The 27,273-nt window shown below is 33.4% G+C and overlaps 2 protein-coding genes across 2 annotated transcripts; both read left to right on the forward strand.

Annotated features, from left to right (window-relative positions):
• The first annotated feature begins 442 nt into the window (after positions 1-442).
• On the forward strand, positions 443-16,228 carry LOC126738103 (transmembrane protein 165). The gene is made up of 6 exons (XM_050443253.1): positions 443-834; positions 7,826-8,042; positions 13,228-13,403; positions 13,455-13,625; positions 13,684-13,789; positions 15,785-16,228. Exons 1-6 carry the CDS (start codon positions 715-717, stop codon positions 15,880-15,882), a joined length of 888 nt encoding a protein of 295 aa, XP_050299210.1. The 5' UTR covers positions 443-714; the 3' UTR covers positions 15,883-16,228.
• Positions 16,229-21,325: 5,097 nt separating this feature from the next.
• On the forward strand, positions 21,326-26,746 carry LOC126738105 (RING-box protein 1A). The gene is made up of 4 exons (XM_050443255.1): positions 21,326-21,549; positions 26,308-26,335; positions 26,388-26,509; positions 26,562-26,746. The coding sequence occupies exons 1-4, from the start codon at positions 21,457-21,459 to the stop codon at positions 26,658-26,660; spliced, it is 342 nt and encodes a 113-aa protein (XP_050299212.1). The 5' UTR covers positions 21,326-21,456; the 3' UTR covers positions 26,661-26,746.
• Positions 26,747-27,273: the final 527 nt, after the last annotated feature.

The raw sequence follows: 27,273 nt of genomic DNA on the forward strand, positions 1-27,273 counted from the left end.
TATTTTTGGCTGTTACTCCTTAACGAACAAATGAAAAATAATTAAAGTTATTTTGTTGGTTTCAGATTTTAGTACTCTTTAATACTCTAACACATTTTTTCTCTAAAGTAATTAGAAGAGCCAATATTTATTTGACCTTATTAAAAATTACATGGGATTTCCTATGTCCCGCCTTGCAGTGCAATACGCTGAATCTTATCTTCGCATTAAATTTTTATTTAGCTAATACCTTTTATTTATTTGTTTTAATATTTCGTTCTTTTGTACAATCATCAATCAGCTTCGTTCAAATTTTAAGTAGCAGTAAAATTAGAAGTCGCAATCGCAAATCGCTCTTGCAAAAGCACCCTTAATCATCGGTTGACAGCACAGCTGATCAGATGACAGATGACACTTGTCAGTTTATCTTTGACGTAAAGTTTTTTTATAGTATGTAATGTAGCAAATTAATTTTGCCACCAACATAACTTTTAATCTATGGTTTCAGAATTGTCTGTTGTGTGTGTGTGTGGTTCTTCAAGTATTTTTTTTAAGTGTAAAAAGCCTCTTATACGTTTGCTTTAATTAAACCAATCAAGTTTCTGTTGTAATCAAATCAGTTTTTAAGTGTACAGTGAAAAAAACCATGTTGTAGCCGTTGTCCTCTTGTTATAACCACACATTTTGAGAAACAAAGAGGTCTTTTAGCTTAAAACAATTATTAAGACACCTATAATGGCTCTTACAATCAAGTATAAACGATCAATTATTTTTCTGTTGACCTTTTTTGCTTTTATGTATGGCAGCAATGGGGATATGGAACCAGTACTTGATGAAGCCCCACAACCTACACAGGTACTGTAATTAGTATTTGTTATAATGTTTAAATTACCCAACTAGTTTTGTTGTTTAATAAATATTTAATCTTGCATTCTATATCCTACCAAATAAATTTTTTTCCAACCAAGGCTGTCCATTCCTTCAGTAGTTTATGAAGTTTTTATAATCAGAATTGGTTAAACATGGTTTGTTTTGGAGGTCAATCTTGTGTTAAGTAATATTTCAGCATTAATGATTATTTTTTATAATAGAATTTTCCAATCAATAATAACCCATTTTATTTTAAATTAAAGTAAGTTTATTGATAAAATATAATATATCTTACAAGCCACTTAAAGTTAATTGATCAAACTGGATTCTATTATAAAGGATGACCTTAATTTTGCTAATGATGGTTTTTCCCCATTTTCATTGCCTATAAAAAGAGCTTTTGGTGAAACTTTTTAATGATTTTTGATTGAAGACAATCTTTCAAAATATTATTTTATTTAAAGCTAAAGTATTGTTGCTTAGTTTGGTATTAAGTCGATAACTGGAGAATATTTAAAGAGCTGTTTTTTTATTCTTACTCCTATTTCTTTGATAATCTCAATTTGGTCTTGCTGGAAATATCATAATTTGCAACTAATCCTAATGAGTCCGTCTAATTTTTTTTTGTATATATTTTTTCATATTATTCTTCATCTAAGAATTTTCAACATCTGCATATGTAATTACTATAAACTTTTCTTTTAGTTGTAGGGTCAAATGGGGTAATTGTAAATGAAATATGCAATTTTTATAAATGTCAATATTTTTAAATAATTTGAAAATCATAGGATACATTACAGCCTTCCTTTACTTTTGATCTAAGATGGTTTCCATCAAGTTTTTTGCAGTTTTATGGAATTATGGTTCATTTACAATTACCCGGTGCTATTTACAATTTCCCCTGATATTTGGGATAAATGTAAATTAATTTTAGTCTAAATATGGGTGATAATATTTCAAAACAAAGGGTAATTGGAAACAAATGGGCCGATAATAATTTTTCCTTGACTAACATTATGGTAGTTTTATATCAAGATCTGTCAGTGTTTATTAAAGAACAGTGTAGTTTTTATTAAAGAAAAGATGCCTACAAAGCCACTTCTTAAAAAAACATAAAGAAAAATAAAAAACTTAACTCTAGTTAACTCAGGTTTTGCCCAATTATGGTCTATTTTTCAAATACACTAACATAGCCAGGAAAAATATACAGCAATTTTTATTTTTCCAACTTAATTTTGGGGTCTGGTAAAATTGCTACTATTGAGCTGAACTCAATCTCTGTAGTTGGTTCTTCTCGAGCAGCAAAAACAGTAGAATATTTATCTTTTCTTCCAAAACAATTGACATAGATTTCCCCCTCATCTATAGATACTTGTTCAATGCATACTACATATTGATAATGGTTTGTTTTCCTCGGGCCCCCCAAAAAGTCTACCACTAAAAACATGCCGGGTTTAAGTTTGTTCCATTCTGGCTGTCCATAATCTACTTCTTTCAAATTTTCTTTTATGCAAGATTCCAGAAAATCAGAATCATCTGATTCATTATCTGAGCTATAATTTGTATTGTTTTCATTGAGGTCTTCATTGTCTGAATCAGTTTCAACTGGATTTTTCTTTTTCCCTGTTTTTTTTTGTCTCTTCTGTTTCTTTTTTAAATCTTTATTTTCTTTATTCTAATTTTTCTTGACTTCTTTTTCCCTTCTTTGAGCTTCAATAATTTTCATTTTTTCCACAACTTTTTCATTAGTAAGTATTTCACCATATTTTACAGATTTTAAACTTGGTACTGGATTAATTCTTCTTTTAACAACCTCTAATTTTTCGTAGCTGGTATTCATTGCTTGACAGAAAATATCTATTATTTTACTTGGGGTTTTAATTGGAGTTTTATGGGTAGAGGTCAAAGGAATAGCAAGTTCAGGACCAGAGATTTTAGAAATGTTTTTTTCCAAATTTATATCAAGTGTGTATTGGCTTGATTATTAACACTTAATATTTTAAGATTTTCAATAGGAGATTGCTGTCAATATTTTCTGTAAATTGTGTAAAGCTAGTGCATGGTGTGGATGAGTTTTTAGATTTTAGCTGATTTTCTTTATACCTTCTTAACAAAACAGGATTAAAATCTGCCTCAGGAAATGTTGTTAAATCAACTGGAAATGTGCCAGTAGAAATAAAACCTTTAACGATGTTATCATGTTTCATAGAATCTCTCCAAACCTCTTCTAATAACTCAACGAATTGGGATTTTGATAACCTTATGTTACCTTTACCAATTTGTTTTTTGAGTAAATAACTTTTTTTTAATGTTTACGTTTTTAGTTTCTCCATTTTAGTCTATTTTATTTCTCTAATTAATACATAAGATGCTTAATACAATTTTCAAAATAGATATTTCAATTAGCCTTTTATTGTTACTATTTAATAGTTCTTTTGTATGAGTCATTCAATGTATCATCTTTTGTTTATGAGCATCAACTTGTTTTTTCATTTGGTATTTGATGTAAGTCCCATAGAACTGAAAAGAAACTTCAGCCAGTCACTTCAATCACTTTCAAGTACTGAAGATCTTAATGCAAGTGTTTTAAGTATTTTAATATAATTATCTTAATATATCTTAATATATTTATTTTATATATTAAGTATTCATAACAGTATTTATCAAGAATAGCACCCATTAAATAGAAAAAAACTAAAATTAATATAAATGTGCAATTTATCTACCAAGAAATTAGTAAAAATTAAAAGTTGTTAAATGACATTTTATTAGAGACAAAATGCCCAAATTTAACCTTCAAATAAAAATAAAGCCTAATGAATACATTTTATAGAAAAATAATGCTACTTATACATATACCTCACAAATTTTACTAACAACTTCATCTTTCAATTCTTCATCAGCTAATTGCATTCTCGTTTAAGCTTGTTTGTCTAGGAATGATAAATGTTAAATTTGGCAGTATTGGCACCATAGTTTTTCGATATCCTGTTAATCTAGAGAAGTTAAGGTGTTTCATTAACTGACACTTTTAAATAATCATTATTGGGTAATCAATACCCTGGCAATATTATCTATTATTTTGTTTTCTATTTGCTTGTTGCAATTGAGGTATAAGATTGTCTTGTGATTAAAAACAATTGGGAAATGTTTGTATATTTAAAAATCACTTGGATAGATAAGATAAGAGGAATGTCTCTGACAGTCTGATGAATTCGCAAAAAGTGGGAAGAAAAAAATCGCTGCCTTAAGAAGTACCTACCCATTGAGACTATATTTTTTTGAAAAACATGTGATTTGATAAATAACCCTGTATTATAGAAAACCAAAATCTAGTTTAATAGAAACCAAAATCACTATATGTCATCAACAGAATACTATAATCAACCATCTATGGCACATAATGAATATGCATCATGTTTTGTGTCTCCACAATGTTTTCATTAATATTAAGTATAATTTAATTGTGTTCATGAATTACCCCTAATCAAGGTTTCTTCTATAAATTATAAGTACAATATTCTGTTGCAGAAAATAACTTAGATTTCTTTGATTCAACACTTATCAATATTAAGAAATGTTTTAAGTAGAATTTCCAAAAGGAAATTTAATGGATGAAATGCAGCATTACAATTTTCGCAATGCACGTTCTTTTTGCGATGTTTACAAGGTTTGCCGACAAAATCCTCACTAACTATAATACACAACATCACCAATATTCTTGACAATGTCCCAAAAGGTTTAACTAACCCAAGGCAATCAAGGCTATATTGTACAGCCTTGTGAAGGTCTAATGAGCTTTTCAATTCAAATATACACCTGGACTAATGTTTTCCCTTTTTTCCAATATACGTTTTTCATCTACATTTAGTGGTGTGGCATTTGTAATCTTAACTGTCTGTAAATGTTGTTTTCATTTGTGACAATGCCGAAAGCGCTCTGCTAAGCATAAGAATATATCTGGTTTGAGCTTTTCACACTGTATGGGTTTGAAGCAATACCTTGAATGTTCCAGACTTTTGAATCAACTCTCAGTCTTATTCGAGGCATTGTAGTAGGCATTTCTAGAACTTAAAGCCAATTCTTCGATACCATTAACCCTGCAATTTGGTATTAAATTGGTAAACTATCCCGAGAATAGTCATATGAATTAAAACCAATCGATTCAACATTATCCAGTTTACAGGCAAAGGTAAAACCGCCAAGGTGGAAATCAACGAGGCCGAACTATCCGGGCTAATCAACCTGGAAAACCTGAAAAGTCACATGGAAGAAGCGATAGAGCACATGGAAGAGGATTTCGTTAAGAATTTATCCTTGAGGTCCACCACAGGCTCTATAGAGTCGATCGTGGTCTTTTTTTTTCTTTCGTACTCTTCCATTTTTATGTTGGTACATTAATTTCACATTACATAGCCATCTTATTGCCTATTGTACAAAAAAATTTTTAAAATTCATCTGTCATTAGTTTTGGATCAGAAATTTCAATTCCACTTTCATTAATTATTGATTTTATGCCTTATTTGAATTCTGATTATTATTAATTGTAGATGAGCTCACCTCATCTACAGTATATCAAATCTTTTTTGATTTTTAATTAAACTTGATAACATATTTGTATATTCTCTGAAATATTTTAATAGTGTGTTATGTGGATTTAATGTTGCTTCTTTTTTTAACTTATCCCTTGTTTGTAATTCAGGGTTTAAGATATTTTGTTTTTGATTTTATTTTCTCTTTCATGATACAGTTTTGAATAATTTGTTTAGGATTAGTTTGTCAGTTATCTCATTTGGATCATTACAATTCAAAATATCTTGCCACCCATCATTTTAAAACACTTTAAGTTTTAGCCTATCAAATTTAGTTTTAAATTGAATTGAATAGGTTCTCTTTTTCTTGTTGAGATTCTTTTAATTCTAAATTTAACACAATAGCATGATTTCATACACTTCACTTTTGTATTTTTTGTCTTTTTTTGTTCGATTATTTTATTTTTATAATTATTTATCTTAGCATAGTGATCTACGCAGGTACTTGAATTTCTGACAACTCTTGTGAAATCATTAATAAGAATATTGTACCCAGATGCACCCAATGTAGTTATATATTTATTCACAGTGGCAAATAAGCGAAGTAAGCGGCTCTATCGCAGCACCTGTACATCTGGCAGCAATGCATTTTTTTTAAATTATTATAAAAGTGGCCATGAGAAATTTCTGGACGATGATATCTGCTCGTTTTAAGTTATAGCGAATGAAATCCGCACCAAAATTTATGTACCGCCATGTAGCGTTCGGCCTTAGAATGTCTAATTGACTGAAAATTATTGGTTTTTATTTTTTCATGACACATCAACCGCTAATGCTTTTTTCAATTTTTTTATAAATCCTTTGATTTAGACTTTTATTTATGGGATTGTTTAAGATATTGTGTACCAAATTCCATCCACAACTAGACATGATAAATATCAGCTGCTGAAATCAAAATATCAGTTTTATCCACCCAAAGAACATTGGAACCTTGTTTGGAATGTGATGGCATTAAATACCTAATATGTTTGGGTTTAAAATCGGTCCTTTTAAGGACCATAATTTAAATATAAAAAGAAATTCGTTAATAAATAATTGTCCTAAGAAAATCACATACACTTCCTTTCATTGTGTGATACGTTGGTTTAAGTATTAATTTATTATTAGTGACAACAGGCTATATCTAACACCTTGAAACAACAGCTATAGTACATATTCTAAGACAGAACGCTAGTTGTCGGTACATTAGTTTTGACTCTGACTGTGCGTAAAAAAACTTTAATTCGCTATAACTTTAAAACGAGCAAAGATATTATCGTCCGGTTTTGACAATATTTTTGCAAATATGATGTCAGCAATATACCGTTCAATTTGAACTTTTGGAGTAAAAGGAAAAAATGGGAATTATTATAAATTGCGACTTCTAGCTATTTTATTAGAAACTATAGAGCATTAATGAGATCGGGCATTTAAAACAGCTACATTGATTTTGCAAACAAATTTTAAATTGCTAAAATCCAATATGATAGAGACTTTTTTAGGCTTTCTAACAGTATTATCAAAAGTATAAGTTAATATATAAGTTTTCGGAAAAAAAGCGGTGAAATACGGAACTTAAAAATAAATTCCAGAATTTTCTTATTTCTGGCCATTTTTATAATAATAAAAAAATTCCTTTGTTTCCAGATGTACAGATCCTGAGATACAGCCGCTTATCTCGCTTATTCGAGTTTTAATAGTTTTGATATAGAATATTGAAATTTCTATGTCGTACGAATATTTTTTAAGATGATTGGTTTAAGAAGTCTGTTATATAGTTTTTTTGTGAAAAATATGGCAATCTGTAGTTAGCAAGTAGACCAAAGCTTACACTATTTTGTCCAGCACAACTCGTAAAAATTTGTGTCAACTTTAATATGTGATAAGCCGAGATCTATATACAACAGTGGACACAAGAAACACTCACACTGAATTGACTGACTGCTGCTTAGGGTGTATATGATGATATTTAATTTTTACCAATGATAAATTAAACCATAGTTTAAAACACTATTATTTAAAGGTGTCTGAACATAAATTTATTGAACTATCTGAAAAACTATCAACTATAACGATTTGCAAATATTCCTTCGTTTAAATCCTGTACTTGTTTTCATTTTATCTAATCTAGTCGATTCTTTTCGATTCTTCTAAGTCGTTTTTTTCTGTGTTGAGTTTAAATTTTCATAAAAAATTTCTTCTCTAAAAGTACTTCTTAAATAAACTTATTTTTGTGCACATTTTATAGCAAACTTATCTAAAATAAGCACAGGCAGAACAAAAAGCTCTTCTTTGACAGAACAATGACACACACAAAATAAATTAAACCCAAATATCATTATTTCAAAGTTTGGCAAGTGCAAAAGATATGTTGCCAAAATAACATGATTTTTTCGCCCTTTTAGCCCCCAGGAGACCACAGCAAAGACTCAAAATCATCGATAATAAACGTCAAAGATGTCGGTTTTCTGCACGGATTCGTAGCCAGTCTTTCCGTTATTTTAGTGTCAGAAATTGGCGACAAAACTTTCTTTATCGCCGCCATTATGGCAATGCGTCATCCTAGACTGACCGTCTTCGGTGGCGCAATCTCTGCACTGATTCTTATGACTATTTTATCAGGTGAGTGAAATGTATATTTTGTCTAGATGTAAACTTCTGTTGCAAGAATGATATTTCCTATGTGTAACTGCTAAGTGTGGAAATATTTTATAACTTTGGGACTAAAAGTATATTTTTAGTCCTTGTGTCCCAAGGTCTAACCCTTAAGCATTTTGAGTGGATTCTAGGTTAATAAAGACTAACTGTTGACTGGTAAGGGATTTACTGGCAACTAAAATCATTTGACCTATCAAATGTCTTTTAATATTGAATTCGCTTCTCTACTTAGAACATTGTAAGGCTAGAATTACCATTGTTATGGAACTGCGGGCAGTTTGTTTGCTTGCAACATCTCTGATGCAATGATGCCAAATGCTTATGTAGAAATGGCTAAAAACACACTTTATAATATCATATTTTGACATGGTGCCCCACAATTTTTGATAATCTATGGGTGTACAGGTCTTCCAGACATTTCTTATGTAAGTGTATGATATGCTAGTTTCTGTCAATCGATTATGATTCAAAAACCCATTTAGAGATATTTTATTTAAATTTCTGTAAATATTAAGATGAATATTATAAATCTATATCTAAAATTAAGACGCTAAATGGTATCGATAGTTGAAATAAAGTAGTAAAATTCATAAATGAAAAAACATTCAAAAATAGCTCAAAAGGTGAATGAACTTGGATATATTTTTGCCCTGGTTATCTTATTTTTAAAAGTAAATATCTACATTATAAAGAAAAGTTTTACTAATCCAAGAGACTTGAGAAATTACGTATGGGTTTACTTTTGATTTTTCATGTAAATGTGAGAAATGGATTGTTAAAAAATATTTATTTTTTTGATAATTTTTATAGACGGTATAATGTAAGGGAAATGTAAATAAGCCTCGCGTTGTAAAAGTCGATTACTATTAATGGTTTTAAATTTAACTTTTTATCTTAACACATTTCCTGAGAAATAGTATTAATAATATAAAGATTTAAACGCGATGTTCTATAAGTATAAAATGTTTTTGCAGTCAGATAAGACATACTGATAATATACTAGTAGTGTTGCCAATTTTTATAAAATGATTATTTTTTGTAGGTCAACTGGATATATTTTCATTCTAGGCTTTTAAGGATTTTGAAACGCAAGAATTGAAAAGCTCTTTTCTCAAGTGATATTTTATTATATTTAAAATGTTTTTAGACTTATTCAATTTTATTACTTACTCTTCCCATATAAACGTTATAGGAAAGGCATAAGATAAATCTTTTTGTGGGTAGCGAAAACCTCTATAGCTTAACATGCACCTAGCTAAGAGTTGAATTGGTTTGTATTTTCAGAATTTTTTATTCTAAAATATGATAATGAGATCCGCTGGTGCACACGAGATGAAGTTATAAAGGCCATTGCATTGAAGTTAAAAGTAATTGAATTACTTAATAAACAACAGGGGATCATAATAATTTAAGCTCAGATTTTGATACAAATTCAAATAGTTGATTGATGTCTTAAATATAAAATTTTCACAGATGTCAAGTTAAACTAAAAGTCTAACAGATTAAAAAGGATACAATGATAATATGGTTAAAATTTACACACAACTTTATAAACATTTTCAAAATCATAATCATAACATCCACCAAGAAACTATCAAATAACCGGAATAACAGAATTTGGATATAAAGTTACCAAGGGTACTACACATTATAAATCACATTGACGGTATCACACCTCATGAACTCTTTCTGGGAATAGAACAAATTTAGAATTAAATAGTTTTCTATTTTATTAAAAGTTTTAGCTTGCAAACCCCTAATATTACATGGAAGCTTTCTAAAATACCGTAATTTCAGGTCTGGCTTGCTGGCATTTTTCTTCTAACGATAAAAGACCGCTCTTATGTCCTATCTATAGCGACCTGGATAGTCATATATATTTATAATAATTTGGGGAAAAGCTTTTTTCATTTTCCTTCAGATGGACGAGACGAGGAAAAACATATTAAGATGCAGGGAGGATCAAAATTGTAACATTTTTGAAGGTTTCACTGCAGTCCTTTCGATATTGAAGATTTGCCAAAATTTGCACTGCGTTTTTTTGCAGAGCCAATACTCTGTGGGCCTTACTATATTTTCCCCATGCTAGTAATGCCGTAACTCATAACTGAATGGAACAGCGCATAGTATTTCTTAGGGTATCGCAGTGAAACTATTCGAGCCAGACTTCTCGGAAAAAAAACTGTACTGCTCAGTCTCTTACATACACACCCCACAAAAATTATGGCATAACTCATTTTTTTTTTATTGTTATTTATTTTCCGTTTTAAAGAATTTTAATAATATAAAACTTTTGCAACATTTATTTTAAATCAGTCTTATGCAACAAGACAAGAATTTTATACAACGAAAATATAGAAAAATACCAAAAAATATGTACAATTGTCATTATTCAATTCCACTAATACTAAAACAAGTTAATAAAATTGTAGTAACGTGTATTGCCGCCCCTGGATCTGATTACAGCTTTCATTCGTCTTCGAAGGCTTCTAAACAGGTGTTCTTAATGAACTGTTGTGGCATATTTTCCCATAAGTCAATAAGAACATTCTGAAGAGTATCTAGTGTTCTTATTGATGTCGGATGTCGTTGAATTTGCCAGCCTAGATGGTCCCAGACATGTTCAATCGGGTTAAAGTCCGGGCGACTTGGAGGCCAATTTAGGGTAGGAGTCTCAACATCTTCTAAGTACTACTGTCGAACCAATCTAGCAGCGTGTGAACGAGCATTATCGTGCATCAGCACCGAGTGATCACCGATAAAGGGCATATAGGGCACTACATGGGACTCTAAGATATCGGTTATGTACCTGTCAGAGTTAAGGCTTCCATGATTCACCGGTACTAACTCCGAAACTCGCGAGCCTCGAAAGAAATTCCTCCCCAAACCATGATAGACCCATCACCGAAGCTATCCGTTTGAATAAAATTAACTTTATCAAGTCGTTCACCTCGTCACCTATATACTGGCACACGTCTGTCTGAAGAATATAAGCAAAATCTGGATTCATCTCTGAATAAAATATTGTACCAATCCTGAATATTCCAATTTGCGTATTCTCTAGCAAACTGCAAAAGTGCTACTCTACCTGGCACTCTGGCTCATAAACATGCTTCTCTAGGCCTATTCCTAAATGTTTGTAGGCTAATTCGAACATTACGAGCAGCCAGCAGATCTTGCAGCCTTCTAGCGGTGGTTTGTCTAAGCCTAAATCCACATTGGTACGTAATTACGGATACGTGAGGCTGTCAAGCCTATCCGGGACTTGTATCTCATCTACTAGAGACATGCGTATCCGTAAAATGACGTTATATTTTTACTCGAGTTTTTGACCTTCCACAATTACTTCAACCAATTTTCATGCCTTGATGGTAAAGGGGTTCTCGGATCCCATAAAGTTTTCTGACATAAATGAATGAAACCAACATTACGTCATCTAATTTTCTGTGTTTTTGGCCACTAAACTTAAAATATTGCCCTCATTGGCGCAAAGCTCGAAGGTAAAACCCTGGATGTCCTCCATATATACTTCAAAATTTTGGTGTTCCAAATAATTTTGGCACTATTAATTAAAAAGCCGCAATAGACACATTTAAAATAAGAATGGTACAAAATAACAACTAGTAAAAAAAATTGGTTAAAACTCAACAATAACAATAAAAAACAAATAGTACAACGGACCAAAAAAACGAAATTAGGTTCGAATTTTATACGAACCAACTTCTATACGTGTTTTCCTTCACGTAGGTACGTGAAACCTTTCAGGTCTCTTATTGGCTGATAACAATCACGTGGTCCCAACGGCTCCGTAATTACATATTACGTTGATTCAGGCTCACTCTTAGCCCTGTTAACCTCAATTAACGGTCATCTAATGCCGAAGTGACCCTTCTCCGGCCTTGTTCTGGTCTTCTGGACAGCTATCCTGTTTCTTAGAAGCGATAAACGACTCTTGATATGGTGCTTTGTTGGACTCCTATTACTGCAGCGACGTACATCTGACTGTTGCTATCTTTTATGAGCGTAACAATTCTAGCAGCTTCTTCACTAGTCATATAAACGTCCAAGCACATGCATCTTAACAAAATAAATTTAAATTTTTGCCTAACAACAACATTCTTTAAAACGTCCTGATCTCAATATAATGCTCTTACACAGAAATGACCTACTCGCGAATTTATGGTAAAAAAAATGTGTAATAAAGGAACTATAAACGCGTTTTAGGCTGGTAAATATACACATCGTCCTAAAAAACTAAAATTTTATATTAAAAATATCCTAAAATAAGAGGGATGCGATAATTTTTGTGGGGTGTGTATTTTACTAGTGGGTACATTCCACTTCAGTTTTGAGTCCAAGTGTTATTCTGAATATGGTGCTAGGACCTTCTCTGAGAGCGAACAAATTTTTTTCTGTTTGTCCTGATTTAGTGACAGTTTGTTTTTGTGAGAATCCAAACCCTTGCTCTATTCTGTGTCCTGGATTTTTGTGGTGGTATTGTCAGCAAACTGAGTATATTCAGACTCTGTATCACATAGAGGGAGGCCATTGATGAATATTAGCAAAAATATAGGTCCAAGAACCGAGCGCTGTGGAACACCAAGTTCCACCAATGGTGTTTCTCCTACTCTGACTTGTTTTTTTTTTTTAAGATAGGAGTTAGTTAATTCAATACTTTTAGGTTTAAAATCGTAGTAAGCAAGTTTTTTGACAGGATATCATGGGACTCCCTTCAAAATCATCCATAATTATTTTCAAAAAATACAGGATAATCTCCACAGTACCTTTTTCCCCAGTCGGAAAATAAGCTATTGTTCTCAAAGTATGACTAAATCTGGTTGGCCATGTACTTTCCCTCTCTTTCGACAGAATAGGAATTAGAGAGATGGGGCGGTAGTTTGGTACATCATCCTCATTCAGCTGTTTAAAAACCTGCATTACACACTGTTTTTTTTTTGAGAAATGTTGGAAAGCTGCTGAGATCATTTCTAATATTATGAATTATAAATTTGTATGGGTTCTTGACTTCTGGAATGTTATTTTTTCTGAAATTAATATACTTTTGCAGAGAAACTCTGTAACAGTACGGAATGGCTTTAAATATCTTACAAAAATATAAACAAATGAATAAGCCCCATTATTTTTTTAGCTTTGTTCGGTTGGCTAGTAAACATAATCCCCAGAGCTTACACGTTCTACATAAGTACAGCCTTGTTCGCCATTTTCGGCTTAAAAATGTTAAAAGAGGGATGCTCGATGTCTCCGAACGAGGGCCAAGAGGAAATGGAGGAAGTACAAACGGAATTACGTAACAGGGAAGAACAGGTATGTACATAATTTCATCAATGGCTTTGATATTGATAACACTATACACAGTTGGAACGAAGCTCCAATCAAGATATCGAGGTAGCATCAAATAAAAGACAACGGCAAGGAAGTCCCCTTGCGGCTATCTTTCGAATATTTTTACAAGCATTCACGTTGACCTTTTTGGCAGAGTGGGGGGACCGCTCGCAGCTCACCACCATTTTATTGGGGGCCAGAGAAGTATGTTTTCTTTTGTTGTATATTTTTCTTTAGTGCTTTAATTTTTTTTTGTTAACAGAATGTCTATGGTGTGATATTGGGTGGTATTCTCGGCCATTCTATGTGTACTGGGGTAGCTGTGTTGGGTGGCAGGATGATCGCCCAGAAAATATCAGTCAGGACTGGTAAGTTTTGGCATAGAAATTAAAAAAAACTATCTTCCCGTTTCGGTCTTTTGAGAAATACACAGTTTTCGCTGTAATTGTGGGGTAACATCGGTAGATTTTATTCAGTTATACAGATGAGGAGAACATGACCAAGGACTTTTAAAATGGGGGACACAATGACCAAAAGGATTTTCATTTTGTGTGTGCTTACACTTGATATTTTAACTTAAATATCCTGTTTGAAACTAGACTACAAGAATAAAATACTTATATTCAGGTTTTTAAGCGGAATGCTCGACATAAAGTAAAAGTAAACATATCTTACCTTATTTGTTCAAATGTAAGTTGTTCCTTGAAGAATGATTTTATTTTTAACAGTATTTTTTTTAATTGATTCAGGAAATCAAGATACTAAATTTTAAGATTCTAAAACTTTAATCAAAACTTCTTCGATTTTTTTATTAAGGTGATATGTTAAGGCATTATCAGACCTAAAATTACGTTATAAAAATTATTGAATAAATAAATAGCATTTATTGCTTAACAGAAAAAAATAATTTAAAAAGACGACGTTAAATAAGTACAAATTATAATTAGGGATACACTATGTAATACACCAAAATTAATGCTCATTATATGTATATATTCTTAATAAAGTTGAAGTAAAAGAGCCTAAGTATCAACCAAAAAACTTCAAACCGAAGCACAAATGTGTATCATTTAGTCTAAAAAAATTAAGCTTACATTTTACTTTTCCATATAATTTCCACTAATATTGAGTCTTTTCTGCCTGTTTATAATTAAGCCTGACCCACGGCTTTTATATTCCATCCTTAAAGAATGTTGTGACTTCGTTGTCAAGGTTATGACCTTGCCCAGCCAGACGCATCTTCATGATGGTCATTGGGTGCTAGATCAGGACCATACGGAGGGTGCTTACATTTTTGAATCAAATAATGCGATAAGCTCTTGAACTTCCCATATGTAGACGACCTTTATCGTGGCGTAAAATAATACCCCTTACTCAAGAAAGCACGCCTTCTGTTTTCAAGTGCAGGGCGCAGCTGCATACTTTACTACTACGCAGCTGGAACACTTAATCATACGCAATATTTAATAAACTTTCTTTGAATACATTTTTGGGTTGCATAAACTCGCAAGCACATCAAAACACGTCTATCCTTTATATTTCTCAAGAACAAACTGAAGATACCAAGTGAATGATAATGTCAACATATGTTTCGAACATATGTATGTACCAACACAAGAAAAAAGAAAAATCGAGTGTAAGTAGGTTGCAAAATTTCAAAACTGACCTTTTTTGGACAGCCCACGTACATGTATTTGGTTGCTTGCTCTCTAATATTTAAAGTACTGACAAGAGATGCATAGTCTCTCGCCAAGGCACACATTTTCTGATGACGTCCTGATGGAGAGGAAAACAGATTCCCTCACCAATACAGATCTTTAGTTCTTCCAAATATGAGGACAATCCTTAAAAACATTTTCCCTCAGCTAGCCCTCCAGAAAAAAATCGCAAATCTGGTAAAAAATCTGGTGATCTAGCTGGCCAACCCCAGGTCGCAAAAATTGGTTTAAAATGAACACCGTGGGGATATTTGGCTCCAACAAGACGGGGCTGGGGTTCACACATTTCAAGGGGAAGATATTCCTTCGGTGTTTCGTCTCTCTAACCTCAGGTAGCGGGTGAGATCACCGGATTTGAGTATTTGCAATTTTGGAACTACCACACTAGTTTCGTCTCTTAGGAGATGAAATCGTCCTATTCTGACCGATTTGTGCCGCTGAAATCTTGCTAAGATGATCTTTAAAATTTAAGTGAAAAAATGGGGTGTAGTAGTGGCTCGAACAGAATCAATTACTTCGCTTTGCCGCATCGTACAGCTAAAAAAAAGTAGTGCAGATTGCGAAAACTGAATCTCGTTTATCTTACGGCCGATTTACCTCAATATTACAATGAAACTTGAACGCACTGTAAAATTTTTTTTTCAGTCACCATCATTGGCGGTATCGTGTTTCTCCTATTTGCCTTTTCCGCCCTATTTTTCGATCCGAATCTAGGAGAGGAGTCGCCCAAAGAGAAAAACTAGTACATACCTAATTATTTTAACGTAACTACTGCAACTATTTAATAATTTTAGGAGGAGTTTTAAATAGTGATATATTTTTTTGTAAATATATTTTATAAGTATAAACATGTAAGTGAAAATGTACATGTGTGTATGTATACTTGCCTTTAAATATTTATGTTTAGTTTAAACCGAAGAACGAATTATTTAATGGTATTTCTTTATTATGCCTTTGATTATATTAAATGAAACGTATTTTTTTATTGTGTTGTATAGTGATTATGTACTTATTTTGCGAATTCTGTAAATATTTTTAGATAGGAGTAGTTAGTTATCACTTCTTATTTAATAAATGAGAGTGAATGAAGATGTTTTATTATACCAGGTTCTGTTTGTCTCATCCCTACAGCATCTCTTGCATCCGTTTTAGAATCGGTTTCTTAGGATAATAAGTATATTTATACCGATTTAAAGTTCATGAAAATTTAAGTGATTAAATTGAAATTATATAAGAAAGATAGAACCTTTCTTAGGCATAACCTTTTAGAGTTTAAGAAATAAAGAGAAATTGTACCACTATCTGCATATCCAAGTGTAAACAAGAGCAATGCAATTCAATAGTAAATTCCTTACTATATTTTAGCAAATTACTGTTGGTGGATACAGAAATTACGTTTTCTATGTACCTAATGTATTTACTTGCAACGTTATATAAAGTGCAGCTCTTACTTGTCCTCCCTCCCTTCTTATCTTTTGAATGGGTTTATATTGAAATTTGGTACACATCATTAGCAACCTAAATACTACTTTTTGGCCCCTGGCTCATTTTGCAAAACTTCAAAATGGCGTCCCGCCGCCATAAAAAATAAAATTAAATATAAAGGGGGGGTCATGCAATACATTCTTTGAAAGCTCCCACTGAGTGCTTTATTGGCCTAGAATATTAAGTCATTACTTCTACCCATAGCAAAATGGCAGCCTTTCAAAATCTTATTTTTTGCATTTTTAGTTTCTTTACTACACCAGGTGTAATTTGTAGGTGTGTTGTTGTTCATAGAGATTGTAGTTTTTGTCAATTTCACATCATAAAAGTTACTATTCCACACAATATCGCGCAATAAATCAGGTTGAAACTTCCCGCCACACGCTGCCCAAGATGACCGCCTCCTTGTCATCAACGTCAATGGAATTTCCGACTGATCATTAGGCAACACGCATTTCTCTATATTTGCGTTCTGTGGAAACAAGGAGACTAGCGGTAAGCGGGCTTTCCACTTATGCAATTACGCATGGAACATGAACAACAAACGCATGCAAAACTGTGCTTGCCATTTGTGTCTTGCCTAATGTTGTTTCCATTTATGCCTCAATTTCAAATGATATTGCCTCTCTTTATGTCCACATTTGTTTAAACATTTGGTGTTGGTTGTGCTGCTCGTCTTTTTACCAATGTTGAATGAAATACAAATTGGTGCAATTGCTGCTGCAGTAGCAATTATTGTTAATGGTGTTGAGGCGGAAAAGGAAAACGAAAAAAGCCTTTATGCTGGGTAAACCCTTTTCTGCAGAGGAGAAATGAAACTTTTGAGTATTATAGATGAAATAAGACTGGCTAAGAACTCGCTGTTTAAAAACTTTACGCGAATGTCGCCGTCTGATTTTGAATTACTCTTGACTTTAGACTAGTTGGTCCAGCAATACGCAAACAAAATACATATTTTCGTGAAGCACTTCCATAAGCTACAAGGTTGGCAATATTCTTGAGATATATAGCGAGCGGTGATACATTTGCAAGTTTAATGTACACCTTTAAAGTTTCAGCTCCAAGTATATCTCGCATAATAAAAGCTGTTAGCCAAGCTATTGCAAAGGCTCACATGATTGTGTACAGGTAAGAAAAGAAAATTCATATGTTTTTATAGTTATTTTGCTATTATTTATAACAAAAATCGGAGCCTATGATTTGAAAAAGTTAGTTCCAGATTAATAAAATTGCTTCCCATAGAAAAGTCTCTGCCGCCTGGCCTAATATGTACAGGGCTAAAAAACTCATACCTTTTTAATAATTTTGTTATTTATTAAACAGTACTGTTTCATAATAGTTTATATAATATAGTCTATTCAACGAGAGAAACAGCACTTGACATAAAAAATGTCACATAATTTACATAGGAACCAAACGTCAAGTGTTGTTTCTCTCGTTGAACAGACTATACATATAATATAATATATTATTGTCCGCTGTTGCTAAAGTTCAAATAGTTTGTGATGTGAAATTCTTCATCATATTGGTCATTTGATGTTGACATGTCGGAGGTAATAGTAGATCCACTACTTGGTCCAGGAATTACTATACAAGTATTCGAAGCATCTCCTGCGTATGTTTGAATGAAAAGCTTGTTTACTGGCGGTATTAGCAGGACAAGTCTCCTTCAAAGGGACCGGCATAGACATTTGGCGAAGACGATACTGATTAACCACATTTGGATTCGGATTGCTTATGGGATAAAGGTTGACCTGTGAGTTATCCCTGGAGACTAAATTAGAAGAGACGACCATAGAGTCCTCTTGTTCCATTTCTATCTCGAAAAGAAGAGAATTTATACGCATTTGCGCAATTGCCTGAGTACGAGGTTTTTTGAGGTTCCGAATCCTAGCCTCAACATACTCAGAAAATGGGGAAATATGATCTCTTTTTCTTATGTTTTCGGTAACATTTTTAAGGAGTAAGACAGCTTCCCCTGCAGGTTTCGGTTTGTCGTAATATGCTATCTTCGTGTTTTTCTTGAAAGAACCTTGTTTGGAGGTACTGTTATCCTCATTATTCGTTTTACGACTTACTATCGGAGGTGAGGTCACATAATGTTCTGATTCATCAACACTGATACTTTGGTGATTAATATTTTCATTCCCTTCTTCTGGAGCCTGAAAATAAAATTTTTAAATTAGACTTTTCCCCTTAGGCTGTCTATAAGTAACACATAGTTTATAGCTGTTATTGTAAGTATTAAGAAAACTTCTTAAAATTTATGTTTTTGTTTCAGCTTCCTACTACTGATGAAAAATGGTTAGAAATATCTAAACTCTTTGGAGAAAGGTGGAATTTTCCCCATTGCCTCGGTGCCCTTGACGGCAAACGCGTTAACATCCAATGCCCTGCCAATTCTGGAAGTTCTTATTACAACTATAAAGGATATTTTAGTATAGTCCTATTTGCACTGGTTGATGCTAATTACTGTTTTCGATATGTAAATATCGGTAGACCAGGGCGAATGTCAGACGGGGGTGTCTTTTCTAACAGCTCCTTATATACAGCTTTAAGAGATCGTGTACTCAATTTATTATTTTATTTTACCGGGCACTGACTTTCCTCTACCATACGTTTTTGTTGCGGACTTTTTCCACTAACAAAACACGTTCTTAAACCCTATGCAACGGATTTGGTAAAAGGATCTCCCAAAAAGCTCTTGATAATCTGTAATTGAATACCCTAATTACAGATTATCAAGAGCTCGACGTATAGTGGAAAATGCTTTTGGCTTACTCAGATCAGTATTCAGAATTTTTCGATCTCCGATTGAGCTTAAAACAGAAACTATTTAGGATGTCGTCCTGGCCTGTGTTTATATCCACAACTTTTTACGCCGAAGCCGACAATCGTCTTCTCTTTATTGCCACCCGGGTACCCTCGACTCTGATGTAGATGGAAATTTCATTTTTGGAAGATGGAGGAAGGAAATTATAAACGACAAATGGAATTACAAACCTTGCAAGGACGAGAAGAAATGCCACAAAAGAAGCAAAAGATATAAGAGAGGGATTTATGAACTACTTTATGTCTCATGAAGGAGCTGTCCCTTGGCAAGCTGTATATTTGTAACATGTATGATTTGTGTTGTACATTTTGTGTATAGAGTCTATTATTTGTATTTGTTATAATAATTAAATTATAATTAAATAAATTTACCTCATTAGATTGATCCTGTATACATTCTAATGGCTTTGACAAAATTGAAAATGTTTCTTTCCCTGGCCGATGTACAGAAACCAGCTGGGCTCTGATATAACATCATCCCTTCCAGCTCCACTTCTCTTCTTTTTTAGTTCCTCGTGTATTTTGCGAAAGTATGACCGAAAACTTTTTATTTTATTTAAAACTTCTTTTTTTGAAGGCAGTTTATATTTATCCGCCAGATATTGTTGAGCATCACCTCGTTTAAATTTGTCTTTATAATTATTATCGGATGCCTTCCAAAGGCAAGTAAAACTGAAATAATCCTCGACAAACGCAATACATTTTTCATTAGACCACCCTATCATACTCATTACACATACAAATATTAAATTTTAAAATTGCCAAAACGATAATTAATTATAAAATATCCCTAATCTGTAGTCACAATTTTAACAAAAAACGTTAAAGAGGAAGATAGACGCACGTGTCTCCCGCTACCAGATCGAACGACTTGCGTTTATTTGCAACTGCCTCGTATGCAACTATTTTCGGCATGTCTCTCCCTTTGCGTCTACGCGCCACTGTCGTTCAACCGACGCACGCGTCTGTATTGCATGCGTAGTTGCATAAGTGGAAAGCCCGCTTTAAGGAGACTGATCTGTATGCTAAATGTGTGTACCCAAAACTGAACGAAAACTAGTTTCAGAAAGTTGCCACATCGGCGCTGTTGGTTAGAAGGTTTCCTCACTCTGATTGACTGAACCCACCTTTTCATAATGTTATTGTTATATACACCTAACGCTAATTAGGCAGCTGGACATAATTATAAATAGAAAATTAGGCAATGTGTTGTTTACTCTAAAGATTTTTTATTGCATTACACGAAGTAAAGTGACGCCGGGAAAAAAATGCACAAGATATGTTAAATTTTTGTAAGAAATACCATAAAAATTATAATAATTATAATGAGAATGAAAATTAATTTTGTTATTCCTAAGCGTCGTCGAGAAATTCAGCCGAAGCTCCAGGGAACTGCATAGTGGAGACAAAACAACATTATTTCCCCATAGCTTTAGTAATCATTAACAATTAAAAAGTCCAATTCGCATACACGAATACGAAAAAAAAAACGAAATTGATGCGAGACAGTTTTTGGTATATTAAATTCGAAACATATAAATATGATGAAAACAAAAAATTAATTCATAGCTATATAATATTATACTGACCTGTGGAGTAAAAAGAGTTAAAACCTTTCTTATACAGATTATTATCAGAAATTCTCTTTTTGAAAACGTCAAATTGACGCGAGTAAAAATAAAAATACTGTGCAATGTGGTCAATCAGAGCGAGGTACACTTCTGACCAACAGCGCCGAGGTGGCTACCTTGCGCACCCAGTTATCGTTCAATTTTGCGTACACGTTACCTTATTTGGGAAGCGCAGAGATTAGTCTCCTTATATCCAGCCTCCTTGCGTGGAGGACAATGACAGATTTGACAGCAGTAGTTTTGTCATAATTTTCTTTTGAAATGTCAAGAAAAGATCAAAATTTGTTGTCATTGTTAGAACACAAAAGGTGCATTTAAAGACCAAAAAAAGCTAAAAAACAATTTTTTCTTTTATTGTAATAGAACGCAATGGCATCCGCAATGGACGTTGATATGGACGAAGTCGAAATGCCGACTTCAAGCAGCTCGAAAGGTGAAAAAAAGCGGTTTGAGGTTAAGAAGGTAGGTATTATTGTTGTACTCAGGTCTTTGTTTTTTTAAGCTTATAATTTATACCTGCTTTATACAAGAACTATGCATAGTACTAAATATAACAATAAATTTTACCTGTTTATTTAATATTAAATAGTGTATATATCTTTAATCAAAGCTTTCAAAGATTGGCCTCGAGAATAACAATATTGAAATGTATAATGTTGAGAACATTAAGCAATATCACAGTGTTTAGAAGGTACTAGTCACCTATTTGCCTTTTTATAAATTTTTGATGAAAGCTATTATCGCTATCTAATGATTTCATATTTATAGGCATATTGTTAAATGTTTTATGTTTGTTCTTATTTGAAAGATATTATTTTGGAATTTAGTGTCATACCTGTGTACATCACAATAAAGCCTTACATCTATAATAAATTTTTAATGATTATTTCAGATTTTATCCACAAAGTAAAGTAATTTTATCCACAATAAGTGTAAGTTACTAAATATAGAAATAACAATTTGTTATTGACACTAAAATATACATATTTTGTTTTGTTGACTTTTTTTTGTTGACTGAGAGTGGAGTTGTAAGTGTAGTTGTGAGTTCATTGCAGGTTTCCATGAATGACATTGCAGGTTTCTTAAAAGAAGTTTATATTTTAAGCTTAACTTATTTATAGTATTCTCTGTATGAGCATCTCATAAGTCTCTGGTCAAGTATGACACGCAAACAATGAATCTTAGCCCTCCATAGAATCAGTCTGGCTTAATGGAGTGTAAAGTTATACAGAGGTCGGCATAAGTCAGTTAACCAATTTGCATACCAAACAAAAAGAAAAAAAACGATACAGAAAAATAGTTTATTGCTTTGATTATTTCTATACAAAAGTAATTATGATTTAAAAATTACATTTTGTATTCAAATTGCAGACTGCCTTCCTCAATGCAGATATGACACTGCTTATTTATGCTTTTGCAGGTTTAATCATTATTATTTATTATGTTGACAATAGCAGGCGGTGAGACCAATGAAGCTATTGTTTGTTCCGTATGTTTCAGGCTTGAGTAGGTGGACCTGCTCACATGCAGTAGTGGATCATTCTCTCCGAATTTTGTCCTAGCTCAACATTAACGCGATTCTTGAAGATATTCGTATTTGGGGCCATCACCATTTCAAAGTGGTAATAACCACTGGTAATCTTGTAGGTTTCGATAAGATCGCCTCTATGTCTTCGCTCTCTGAGAGTGGTCAAACCAAACCTGATTAATCTTTCTGGATATGGCACCTCGCTTAATTCGTAAGGGATTTTTGTTACTTTGCCCTGTAATTTCTCCAATTGGTCTATATCTTTAATATAATATGGGTTCCATACAACAAAGGCATATTCTATTTTTGGTCTTATGTAACTCTTGTATAGAATGGATATCATTTCAATAGAATGGTCCCTAAAAGCTTGTTTTATCAGATAGACTAGCGAGTTTGCTTTTTTACAAATTCTGGTTATATGACGTTCCCATTTTAGGTCTGATGTTATTAGGACTCCTAGAGCATTTTGTTCATTCACTGATTTTAAGGCACATCCATCCAGAAACTATTCATTATCAGGATTATCTGGACCGATCCTCAACACTGTGCATTTGGATATGTTATTTGTTATGTTAGTTTCATACCCCATTGCCTTGACCACATCTCAACATTTTGCAGGTCTGCCTGGAGCAGCGCTGCGCTGGTTAGAGGATTAGCATATATTTTGCAGTCATCTGCAAACAGACTTGTGTCCATCTTTATAAGTCCAACTAGATCAAATGAATATGATGTAAAAAGCACTGGGCCAACTACCGATCCCTGGATAATGCCGCTGCTCACTCGATGTGGACTGGACAGCTCCCTATTGACTATAACCTGGTAGAATCTCTCATTCAGTAATGCCTTGATCAGATCAAGCAGCTTTGCCATTAAGGGCTTGTGCAGGACTTTATCAAATGCCTTTTCATAGTCAAGATATATTATGTCTGTTGGCTGGCCATTGTCGTGATTTTTTGTCCAGTCATTCAAACACTCTAAAAGGTTTGTGGTTGTTGAACGTTTAGGCAAAAATCCATGCTGAGAGGCAGGTATCAAACCATTCTCCAGAAAGAATGCTATGAGCTCCTTAACTATTACTTTCTCCATACATTTCAGTGGGTTGCATGTGAGGCTGATAGGTCTGTAGTTTTCCGGTTTGTTCCGGTCTCCCTTCTTGAACAGTGGTGTCACAATTGAATGTTTCCATTCTTCTGGTATCTTTCCTTGTTCTAAGCATTCCCGCATTGCCCCCGAAAGCAAGGGACTGAGAGAATTTCTGCAATTTTGAAGGAAAACTGTTGGGATTTTATCTGGTCCTGGGCTTGAGTCCCTTTTCATATTTTCAAGGGCTTCTTCGACTTTCTCTTTTGTAAAATGAATAGTTACAATTGAGGGTTGCACCCTGCTGTGATCAGGCAATAATGGAATTGGATATGAATCCTTCGTGAATGCTGTATCAAACTGTTCTGCGAATGTTTCTGCCATGGATTTGCTGTCTAGAAACTGCTGGGTTGCTGTATCTTTTAGGGTTATGGTTGAGATTTTCGAGTTTAAGTTACGATTTACATATTTAAATAGTTTCTTTGGCGAGGCCGAGTTTGCAAGACCATTTTCATATTTCTTTCTGGCGTCGACCAACTTATGTTTGGTAATATTATTTTGGCACATATAGGCTTGATATTTGTCCCGAGTTTTGTTTGTTATATACTTTTCCCTTAGTTTCCGTTTTTTTATAATTTCTTTGAAAATATTTTCATTTATCCATGGTTTTTGGGGGTTTGTTTTCACACGTCTGGTAGGAATGTATTGTTCGATAGCACCATTCACAACATTTTGAAAGTTTTCGAAGATCGATTTGTTCGCATGCGTTGGTTGTAGTTGAATGAAGTGGTTGATTTCTTCATAGCTTGCAATGTAAAAGTTCCTTCTTACGATTGTTTGTGTTTGTTTGGGTAGAATTTTTAGTTGTGTTTTTGCTTTTATTACGATATGGTCGCTGCGGCCAATGGGCGGTTCTGAGCAAAGATCAAATATGCTTTTAGGATCGTTGGTTATGAAGAGGTCCAAAAGGGAACTTTGGTCTTTTCTGTATCTTGTTGGGAAATCTATCAACTGCTGAGCTCCTGTTTCTTGATACATGTTCATGAAATCCTGCGTCTTTTTGTCTGGTGGTGCAATTGAGAAACTTTTCCAGTTAATGTTGGGGTAGTTGAAGTCTCCCACAACAATTGTTGGACATTTTGATGATGTGTATGCCTTTTTTATAGTATCTATCATGTGGGTATTGACCTCTTCGCTAGTAGTTGTTCCCGGTCTATATAAACAAGCAACAGACAAATTCACTTCACATATCTGGACATCCAGCCATACTGCATCAATTGGTGTTTGGAATTTGTGACTATCCGAGAAAATGCAATTTATTTTGAAGCCATTAATTTTTTCCTTGGCCAGAATACATACACCTTCTCCTTTTTGATTTTGACGGTCTCCGCGGTATGTATTATATCCATCTATGCTAATCAGGCTATCACTTATGCCGTCCTGCAGCCATGTTTCTGTCAGCATTATAAAAATGGGATTCGCTGTTGCAACTCTTGTTTTCCATTCGTCTATCTTGTTCACCACTGAGTTCAAATTACCATACCAAAAGGAAAACGTTTTAATCAAATAATTCTGGGTTGTTGCGAAGTGCATCAAATTCCTCTTGAATTCTCATTTTCAAGTGTTCAATGTCACGTAATGGGGTCGAACACTTTGTTTTTGAGTACTCCCCACAGAGAAAAACCACATGGCGTTAGGTCGGGTGACCGTGCTGGCCACTCAATTCTTCCTCTTCTTCCTATCCACATACCAATCTCGGCATTCAGGTATTCGCGAACTTCAAGTCCGAAGTGCGGCGGAGCGCCGTCTTGTTGAAAATAGCGAAATACGGTGCCCCACAATCGTAAACTAACAACAAGTAGTGACAAGTACCATACTCCCCACCTCTAATCGCACAAATTCGGTAAGGCAAGCACCGTTGCCGCGTTCGCACTATTTTTGAATAGCGCAGGACAGCGTTAACTGACTTATGCCGACCCCTGTATTATAATTTCTTCAAATTATTTGCACCGTTATAATCATATTCTGATCCACTATTAGTGTAAGATTTTTTATAAGTTTATATAAGGATTTTTTATGACATCCTACTTATAAATCACGAATTTAGGCGTTTTATCCACTGAACGTTTTCAGTTTTAAGAGAAGCCTGTAATACCAAACGTAGATCTAGCTAGGCATTAGATAGGTATTTGATGTATAGATGTAAAGAGTCAAAGGTGAAATAGCTACTGACGAGAACATAAAACTCATTCAATTCAAACTCAGTTGAGACTAACAAACTGCTCAAAAATATTACCTAGTATTAAAGTTTTATCTTATACTGCCTAGTATTAAATCATATTAATGTACCTTATAATCTTTAATTATGTTTAAAAAAGCTTTCTTATAAAAGACCCAATAGAAAGATTGAAGCTTTTTCTAAAAATAGACTAGAGATAAAAATTGTTTATAAAATAATGGAAAGAAAACAAGAATTTGTGGGTATTTAAGAGGATTAAAAATAACAACCTGTTAAAACGAATTTTTTTTTGGTACAAATTTTATGCAGTGCCTTATGCCCTCTATTAAGTAAAACATATAAAAGACCACTAATAATTTTTGTATTTTTCTAGTGGAATGCAGTTGCTCTATGGGCTTGGGGTAAGTTAATCTTTTTTCCCTAAGCAGTTTAATAAAAGATATTTTTTTGTAGATATTGTCGTAGACAACTGCGCCATTTGTCGCAATCACATTATGGATCTCTGTATTGAATGCCAAGCAAATCAGGCTTCAGCAACTAGCGAGGAATGCACTGTAGCTTGGGGAGTGTGTAACGTATGTTTCTATTTTACCTTCAAATTTAAATATTACACTTAAATTTTTTTAGCATGCTTTCCATTTTCATTGTATCTCCAGATGGTTGAAGACAAGGCAAGTTTGTCCTCTAGATAACAGGGAATGGGAGTTTCAAAAATATGGACACTAGCCTGGTAGTTCAATTGTGTTTATTTCCTATTTATATATTTGAGATGTAAATTTATGTGTTCTTTAATGATTACACTGTTAAAAATCTTTTGAATATTAAATCTTAAAATTAGCTGAACTTAAAGTTGGCATAATTTCATTCTTTCTTATTTTCAATAATAAATGGTATATCAAATTTAAAAACCTAGTCAATCTCATACATTCATCTGTGAAATATATATAATTTAATTAACTGGTCAAAATCTCACTCTCTGAAAATTTGGACGATTTCGAGACCTGGGTGTCCGATGGACAGATTGGACAGATTTACCCTGTTCACCTGCACTTTCTCTTGAATGGCAAAAGTGATGCACTTATTTAATGTTGCGTTCACGGTTGTTAAAGTTGAATCAAGAGCTGTGTCAAGACACTCCTGGTTGATGGTCTCAAAAGATCTGCAAGGTCCTCTAGACATCTATAAATCTGCGTTGACTCTACGTGATTATCAATATTTGTTCTGTCGATTAATAAGATTCTCAAAAAGCTCTTACTATGCAAGTCGCATAAATAACTTCAAATAATCAATAAGATAGTCTTGAAAGATCCTCAATGATAATTACCGCAAGGGCTGCGCT

The sequence above is a fragment of the Anthonomus grandis genome, chromosome 7 (assembly GCF_022605725.1).
Source record: "Anthonomus grandis grandis chromosome 7, icAntGran1.3, whole genome shotgun sequence".
Lineage (NCBI taxonomy): Eukaryota > Metazoa > Arthropoda > Insecta > Coleoptera > Curculionidae > Anthonomus > Anthonomus grandis.